The 9,146-nt window shown below is 43.9% G+C and overlaps 2 protein-coding genes across 2 annotated transcripts in view; one reads left to right on the forward strand and one right to left on the reverse strand.

Annotated features, from left to right (window-relative positions):
- Positions 1-225: 225 nt before the first annotated feature.
- Positions 226-4,411, reverse strand: lctla (lactase-like a; the record flags this gene model as incomplete). The annotated part of the gene is made up of 13 exons (XM_084436735.1): positions 226-341; positions 635-698; positions 899-1,098; positions 1,777-1,903; positions 2,012-2,282; positions 2,375-2,540; positions 2,659-2,713; positions 2,820-2,915; positions 3,018-3,146; positions 3,393-3,502; positions 3,596-3,683; positions 3,846-4,006; positions 4,285-4,411. The coding sequence occupies 13 exons, from the start codon at positions 4,409-4,411 to the stop codon at positions 226-228; spliced, it is 1,710 nt and encodes a 569-aa protein (XP_084292861.1).
- A 2,107-nt stretch (positions 4,412-6,518) lies between these two features.
- The window catches only part of crybgx (crystallin beta gamma X), a gene marked incomplete at its 3' end in the record, with an annotated part of 3,118 nt that continues 490 nt past the window's right edge, over positions 6,519-9,146 (forward strand). Inside the window, exons 1-5 of the mRNA XM_084437279.1 lie at positions 6,519-6,571; positions 7,903-7,951; positions 8,452-8,573; positions 8,739-8,874; positions 9,112-9,146. The exon at positions 9,112-9,146 is cut by the window's right edge and continues 105 nt beyond it. Of these exons, the coding sequence (XP_084293405.1) occupies positions 6,528-6,571; positions 7,903-7,951; positions 8,452-8,573; positions 8,739-8,874; positions 9,112-9,146 (386 nt within the window). The 5' untranslated portion in view covers positions 6,519-6,527. The remainder of the gene's footprint in view (positions 6,572-7,902; positions 7,952-8,451; positions 8,574-8,738; positions 8,875-9,111) is intronic.

Below are 9,146 nucleotides of genomic sequence, written 5' to 3' on the forward strand. Positions count from 1 at the left end.
GATTTACTACTTTATAAAAATAAAAAAATGAAATTAATGACACTTAAATCAACATTTGCCTCATGACAGAGCAGCCTCGTATAGCATCACTTTAAGTTTCATATATTCCGCTTCTTAGCTGTGGAGGTCTTGAATATGTGGAAGATGGAAAAACCTTAGCTTTGTGTGTGTCCCTGTGTGTGTATTACAGTTCAATGACTCTATTTGCCAATACTAGAACTATTTTTAGAAGCGTCCACGTAGCAGAAACATGAGGAAGACTGCGCTGAGCAGGATGCAGAGAGTGCACACAGTAGGGACCACAATCTCTGTTACCATCTCCATGTGGCTTGTCAAGGGATCTGAAACAGATATGGGATGCATTACCAACCATACCCAAGCTTTCTGTGGAGACCACAGCAACCCAACCAAAGCAACAGACCTACAGTATGTAATTCCTAGTACCTAAACTTCATCATGTACTGGCCAGACCTTTGGCATCCCTGCATGTTCCTGGGATTTTCTTCTAGCTGGACGGGCAAACAAAGAGAAATCCTGTTAGAGGTTGGTAATGAAACTAGCATCAGAATTTTCCTTTGTTTGCCCCAGCTAGCTTCATCCCGCTGTCTTGTTTTCTGTAGTGTCCTATACTGACCTGCAGCCAGGAGCTGGTTGCTGGAGGAGCAAGTCTCAGTGGCTTTCCTTTTCCAGCTATCCACCTGTGGAGACCATATGAGTCATGGGCAAATATAAAACATTTTATTTTGTTTACCAGAATAAACACGTACTGTATACTATGCTACCACTTAAGCGTTTACAGACCTAATTCCCAAATTTCTCTGTAAGTTAAATTACCCCCCCCCCCCCCACAAAAAAGACAAAAAGAAAAGAAAGCAGGTCCCAATGTGCTTGACTTTACCTCTCTCTGATTGGGGAAGCCATTGGAGCTGATGATACGTTTGTAGTACTGAACTGAGGCCTTTGGGTAACGAGGTTTATTTTTGCTCCTGAAGTCCACATAGTACAGCCCGAACCTCTCAGAGTAGCCTTCATCCCACTCAAACTTGTCAAGGAGGGACCATGCTGTATAGCCCTTAACGTTCACTCCATCCTTAATGGCTGTGATTCAGAGAGAATACAAACGGGTTACCATTTAAACTTTTTTTAATTGATAATGAGCCAAAGGGGTGAGGGAATTTAAGATAGCCAGTGTCACATCATCAGTCAGTCAACATCATCAGTACTACGGGGGGTAGTACCAAAATCCACCACAAAAGGGGCCTTTTCAATTCGTTTTTCCATTGACAAGTACATTCTGATGTTTACGTCAAAAACTATGCTTGGTGTCTCAGTATCGTCTCAGACAAGTTCATTCGAGAAACCATGTACTTTCTACATCCGCAGAGAGCAAAGCTTGAGGTGTTTAGTAGCCCCAGATATGTCTGTATTTCAACATTCATTATATTGGACTTACACCATAGAGGATGAGGAGCATGGACTTGTTTGCCCACTAGACTGGGTAGGGGGGGTGGGGTGGAAGAGGAGTGGAGTCAGTGAGAGGCAGGGGGCTCATTATGGGGGGCCCATTATGCATGTTCCCCACAAGGGAACATGCATAATGGGTGCGGGACAACATGTTTGTCATGTGCACTTGATTACTTATACTTTACTACTTATACATTTACTACTTAAAGAACAGATTTCTTATAAGGGATTATAAATAATTAACTTCCCTACAATAAAAGGTTTTCTTAACAATAGCATTAAAACCTTTTTCCACAAAGACAACCCCCTCACCCTTGAGCATCTCATTGATGTAATCTTTGAAGTACTGCATTCTCCAGTCATCACAGAGGTCTGTGCACATCATCTTCTCAGATACTCCATTCTCTGTCACATAGATCATAGGGTTCCCGTACTGGGTCTGTAAAAGAGACATGCCAACCAGAACAGGGGAGATTAGCACCACAGAGCACAGACAGAAACAGAGGTTGAGATCAGTGACTCATAAGGTCTTAGTTCTGTTCCATACCTTGACAAAGTTTAGCAGGCGGCGGAACCCCCATGGAACTGAGTAGAGCCACTCTGAACCTGGATCGGGCCATCGTGGATCCACCAGTTCAGCCAGGTCGCGGTCAGTGAAGTAGCTGTTCCCTCGGCCTGATGGGTAGTTCTTCTGCGTGATGTAGCGGGTAGTAAAGTGGCCGATTCCTAGGAAATCGCAAGTTCCCTTGATGTAGCTCTTTTCCTGAGACGAGAAGACAGGCAGCCTGGATGTCCCCAACCCCTGCTGGGCACTCTTTCTTCCTGTTGGTGAGATTTACAGTTATTATTCAGAGGCACAAATGTTTTCAGGTTCAAAGGTGTGATAGGTGAAGCCGACGTTTGATTTTACTTGCCTATGTAGTCTTTCATAACCTGCGGGTAGTCTCCGTTGAAGATAGGTGTAGCAAACCAGCCCATGTAGAACTGGATGTATCTCTCCGCTGCTTCGATGTCCCTCTGGTTGGTGATATCCACTGGTTCTCCCCAGTCAGCAGACAAGGAGATCCCGACAAAACCTGTAGAGAAAGATTATAATAAACACTGGATCCCCTTAACACTCATATTGGTTAATGGATTCAGAAGTCGTCCCATTTCCATTGTGGCGGTGAAATACTGTATATCGGCCTTGATTACCTTTCTGTTTGCTTCGCCACTGAGTGTCGTAAGTGTGCCAAACCTTAGCATGTGCCTGTACAGATTCAGAAATAAGGGATATAGCTTTGACGTCAATGTAAAATGTGACATGTAGTACATGCATTAATGGACTCTACATTGTGTAGAGTCTTAATTGTTACCTTGATGATGTGATGGGCGGCTCTGTAGGCTCCAGTACCTCTTAGCTTCAGTCCAGGAGCATGTTCCCCAGTCTCATACCCCTCAACAGCAACAGACTTCAGGCAGAGAACAGACATAATTCAATTTCTATGAACCATATGACATAAGCAGTGAAAATAGTAGGGCTCATGTCCAGTCATCAGGATGAATTGATTTACCCATGGATTATTGAAGGTAATCCAGTACTTGACTCTGCTGCCAAATCGATCAAAGCATAAGTTGGCAAAGTCGTTGAAGTAGTTGACCATGCTGATGTTCTGCCATCCTCCATATTCCTCCTCTAAGATCTTTTGTAGAGTAAAGGAAGAGAGGGACGAATTAGCATTAGACAGTAGAGGAACATTATCATCATATGTCACACTTGAGGTGTATAGGAAGGTCTTGAATGGTAATCTTTAACAGTGAAAACCAAGATTGCATGGGGAATAAGGGACCCAATGATGAAAGGATGCTAGCTAGCTTCACTGTAGGTCAACTGTGAGTTAAATAATGTTATGTGCCACCGTCTATCCTCAAATATGAACCATACTCACCTGGGGCAAATCCCAGTGATAGAGAGTGACAACTGGTGTAATCTTATTGTCCAGTAGCATGTTGATCAGGTCATCATAGTATTTGATTCCCTTCTCGTTGATATGTTCCGCTGAAAACAAATATGGCTTGTATTAGCCACAGAATCGTGCAATATATACAGTATAAAGGATTATTTTTGTTGAAAATAAATCACTGGTTTTACTTTTGATTCCATGGGGCAAGATCCTTGGCCAGGAGATAGAGAAACGATAGTGGTTCAACTTCATTTCCTTCATCAAAGTGATGTCATCCTACAAAGTAGAGTGGTTGTCACATAATGAACAGTACATTGAGCATCGGATAATGTAGTTGTGTATTGTTTTCCGCTGCTTTCCTTGTTTTGTTTTTCATTCAGATGTCCATACCACAGTATGTGAGGTAGATTGCAATGGTATATATCCTTGCTACAGTACCTTGAATTTGTAGTAGCCCTCACAGGAGGAGTCTCCAGTGTCGTTGAAGGAGATTTTGCCCTTCTTGTGGGCAAAGACATCCCAGATGCTCATCCCTTTGCCATCTTTGTCCCAGGCTCCCTCCGTCTGATAAGCAGAACTTCCAGCTCCCCAAGAGAAGCCTACAAGACAGTACCGTTTAGTATGGGGACGTTTCCGAGGCACAGTGACCAATGCCTTTCAGACCTCAACGTGGATCATTTTAAGGGGAACTTTCACATGTTAGCTGCCAGTGTCTAACATGACATGCCTTCAAGATAGGGATTTTACTCTCAAATGTACTTTAGATTACTTTAAAACTCCACTTTGACAGTTCACATGCAAATATGTGTTAGAGAAATGCGACTGGAGATTAATAACAAAACACTGAAAATGGAAGGTGTCATCTTGACAGCCATACCAGTTGGAAAAGTGCCATAGTAGAAGGAGCCGCGGTCATTCTTGGTCCAGTCGAAGTCGTCGCTGGCGGACACACACATCACCAGCACCAGCACATGGCACAGCCTCAGCATGCCCAGCAGTGACATGGTGGTGATCTTGGAGTGGCCTGCTGTCTCCGGTTTCACCTGCAAGAGAATCATATCTCAATGAACCCCTGTTGAGGTAGGTCCCATCTGTGTGACATCTCAGTCAAAAGGTCTTCCTCATCACGTCATACAAATTAGGGTTGGTTTATCATTCAGATCTGAATCTCAGTTGTTTTTTTTGGTAAAGCACAGAGAGGTCCTGAGAACATAATCTGCAAAACTAAGGCCTATCTATGATCTCTAGTAGCCTTCATAGCCCCCAAAACGTCAAGCAGACATGTATATAGATGCAAACTTTGACATTTTTCCATGGAGCAATATAGCACAGCGGATTTAAAGTGAAGTTGAACAACTAAGGATCATCTAATAAAGGCAGAAGAGAAACTTACACAGAAGTGTTGTTAGGTGTCCAATGTTTGTGGACAAATGCAACCTAACGCAAACTCAAAAATATCTCCAAGGAATGGGATTTTCCATATGCAATCCGTTAAAAACACAGACAGCATGGTATTATCAGTCCCAGACAATTTTTTAAAAGAGTCTAACTTCATTTCAACCAGCTATAAGACAAACTGACGCAAAATGCAATGAGAGACAGAAAATAGGCCAGCTTGTCCAACACAGTCAATATGAACGACATCTCAAACCATAGGTCCCTGGAGGTATGGATGACAACCAAATCTTCAAGTCTCTAATTTCGTGAAGTGAGTAAAAAATGCCTGGAAAGCCCCTGCCTGAAGTGACAGAATGTTGTGTCTCTCCCTATGGCAACTCTCTCCCTGTCTGAGCAGCCTCCTTCTCTCTCTCTCTCACATGCATACCTATAACGCGTCCTGCATTTGTCCTCACTGGAAACAACTCCAAAATGCAAGAAAGGTCCCCACGCTTCTGGACCTAGTTCATTCTCAACAGATCTCACTCACGTTCTGCAGCAATGTCACAAAAACCACAGCGAAGCATCCCGTAGATAGTGTGGTATTCAGGGGCCCACGTACACCAAAGCCATAGAGCCAAATACCCTGCCATTCAGAGTCAATGGAGTGTAAGTGTAATTTGCTGGGGCAAACAGATCTTTTGGAATTTGGGATTTTGACACTGTAAGCAAAGTTAATGTTGTGAAGGGGATCCATTTGCAGGTTGGCTCCATAGTTTGGATATTCACTTAGTTGCTATAGTTCTCATACAGTGTGTGAGCCCAGAATATTTTCACTATTCCCCATACTGAGAAAGAAAAAGGCTGAATATAGAAATTGCATTTCTAAATGTTCAGTCATTTAAAAGCCTTCCAACAGATTTGGACAGCCTCAAAATGAATTCTGAAATTCATGTTTATTGATTTGATTGATCTCAGATGAGCTTTCTGAACACAGTTAATCCATCCCGTTTTCCCTATTCAGACCCCAACTGTAAACACTATTCAATGTTACACATCCCCAGAGTTATGGAAATTATTGTGGTTAGAGCACTTTCTCAATGGTTTCTGTACACTGCACCATATAGGAGCCATATATGAGCAAGGCTAGCCATAGGTGTCCATGGCAGAAACATCCATTGTTACTGTCAGTGCAGTGAAGCGCCAGCCCTTTCCGGCTCTACGGTGCTTTAGGACCTGCGCAGCACCAGGAATGAATATGCTTAGTATCATGAGGCCCAATGCATTGTTTCAAAAATGCTGAATTGATAAAAGGGCTAAAACTGCCTGCACTGCACTCCCTGTTCACATGTCTGCATGTGGGTGAGTGTGTATTGTTTGTGTGTATAGACAGCTGTATATGGAAGGAGCCTATGTTTCTGTGTGTGCATGCATTTCTGATCTTGTTTGTGTGTGTGCATTTCTTTCGCAGTTTGTGCATGTGTGTGTTTGTGCATTTGCTTGTGCATGTGTTTATTGACGTGTGTATTCGTATTTGTCTTTCTGTATATGCCCCTGCAGTCTGTTTATTGTGCGTGTTCATACACAAGGTCAGGCCTGGACAGGGGGAGTTGTGTTTAGCATATCAAAGCAGTTCAGGGCCTGGGCGAGAGCTGCAGAAGGACTGTGAGCGTTCTACTATCTTCTGCACGGCCCGAACCCCACTGTATTTAAGGGACTATTTCCAGGCCTCGCAGAGCTGACATGAACATCTTTACTAAAGTCCCAGGATTAGCCCAACAAACCAGGTATGTTCAGAGTGCCGTGAGTCAGGGGGAATAAGCAGTCTGTTGAGGTGTTGCGGTGGAGTAGGGGGTTCCCAAACTTTGGGGACAGTATGGACATGTCTGGACGGACACCCCAACTCGCCTGTGTATGTGCCTCGCTGTCCTCCAGTCTGTCTTCACACTTGGTGACACTCGTCTCTCTGTGACACTGCCAACCACCATCGCCCAAAATCAGCTCATTTTGAATGATGGCTCCACATGAAAGAACGGATATAGACACATATTTTGATAAACTTGATAAATATGTAAACGTGGCCTTACTGAAAAAAAAACATGCATATCAATATCGTAATATATCTAAAATCAAGAAGACAACTGCACAGATTATTCATCTACTGTATCAACTGTCTAGCCTGGTATGACCATCCCGATCTAGCGAGCTCACTGCGTTAGTGAAACAGAATGTGAGCTGGCGAGAACGGGATGGTCGTACCAGGCTATAATCTGTCATGAATTGTGTTACATTAAGACTAAAGGCCGTTTCAGACGGGGGAGCGATATTCCGCCTGCGTTCTCGCTCGGATCAGCGGCAGCCATCGTTGTCCTGCGCGCAGCAGGGACTACAATTCACCTCTCGTCGCAGGGGGCCTGTTTACGAAACGAGCACGCGCGCGACAATTTCACGGGATCGCGCTCGCTTGCCGCTCCGCTCTTCAGACTGTCCGCGCCTCCCAATTAATCGCCCGCCTCTCATTGGAAAATACTATGCGCGATTATTGCTCCCCATCTGAAACAGCCTTAACACCGTGCCCTAACTACACGCAACGCGAGTGAGCGTCAGCGACAAAATGCAGAATGCAAACACATTGCTTTGTTTTCTGTTGTTATGTCCTTACTGGACGCGAGCGACGCAGGGCGAAGCGGCGCGACGTTTTAACTGCCCTTTTGACGCTCGCCCTTTTCCTACTTTCCTCCTGACGCTCGCGTTGACAGGCGTTCGTTCTTTAACTGTCTTCAGTTGGGAATATAGACAAATGACGTAACAGAACAGGAAATGTAACGGTTTCAGTTAGGACAGCAAGCATGCAATGTAGAACCCCGCTTTACTGACCTACATACATCTATCTATTTACCTTTATTGACCTACATACATCTATCTATTTACCTTTACTGACCTACAGACATCTATCTAGTAGCTAGACTTTTATCAACCTGGTGGTTTCACCAGAACGGTAAAGGTTTTGACCTGATGTTCACATGAGTGTGTGAATGTGTATTAAGTGTATCATCTGTGTGTATAGTGTGTTTGTGTGTCTTGAATAAAGATGTCTTTTCTCCCTCTGCGTTTGCAGCAAGCTGGGGTCTGTGCTCCAACGTGCCTTCTACGGGTCCAGTGGGAGGGTGAGTCAAACTAGTTCTTTCACACAGTGTAGTTACCTGAGAGTAGTTACACATAATAGCAGTTTAATGGATTCATCAAAACTTTAAATCCCATGTAATAATTGCATATTACATATAACGTGTGAGTGATCCGGAAAGGGGCCTGTTGTATTAATTTATGTCTGACAGTAATACTGATACAGCCTGGCAACCCATCCTTGAATTGCCTCGCCTGAACAATGGTGCAGTGGATTCAAATTCAGAGTGTCGCCAGGCTGCTTGTTAATCAAATCAGGTTAACACACACAAGCAAAAAATCTGATTACCATAGGCTACTTCATAAGAACCTGTGTGGTATTTCACACAAGTCAAATGTATTTTTGTCTAAGCTAGAAAACACGTTTTCATAATGTAGACCGAAGAAGTTCTACAGTAACATACCTGACCTGTGGCAGTTCATCATTAGAGAGATTGATGTTCACTCATGTACGTTCTCTATCTCCTGCTTTTTCTTTTGTCAGGTGACCCTCTTTGAACAGAGGAACTTTGCCGGCAGACGGCTGGACCTGACTTCAGACTGCCATAAACTGAGTGAGAAGAACTTCCCTGAGAGATGCAACTCTGTACAGGTGGAGAGTGGAGCGTAAGTATGCCACCTGGCTGCAAACACATGTCACTGCAACACATTGCACAATGTTCATTAAAACATATGCACATACAGTAAGTGTGGACCATTAATCACAGCCAAATTTTTATTTTTATCTGTTTTCTGGGTGGTGTTATTGATTTCTCTCTCCCTCCCTTGCAGATGGGTGGGCTTTGAACATGACAACTTCCGGGGACGGCAGTACCTGTGGGACATGTCAGAGAGGGGGGAGTACAACTGCTACGACAAGTGGTCTGCCCAGATAGATCACATCGCCTCTGTCCGTGCCGTGAAGCAGGTAAGACGCGGTGTTGACACACATACATACACACACTTACAAGTGTATTGTATGTATTATTTTATCGAGTATCAAGACACATAAGATCAGTAGAACAAGTCACAGATACTATAATATACTGCACAAGCGTTTTAAGTACGTATAGATTCATCATGTATTAAGACACATACTGCAGGATCGACAACACACGCACAGTGGGAAACGGACCTTCCTGACCAGTGTGTCTCTGTGCCACAGGACACAAATCCCGCCAAAGCCCAGCTGTATGAGAG

Source organism: Borostomias antarcticus, assembly GCF_949987555.1.
Source record: "Borostomias antarcticus genome assembly, chromosome: 4".
Classification (NCBI taxonomy): Eukaryota; Metazoa; Chordata; class Actinopteri; order Stomiiformes; family Stomiidae; genus Borostomias; species Borostomias antarcticus.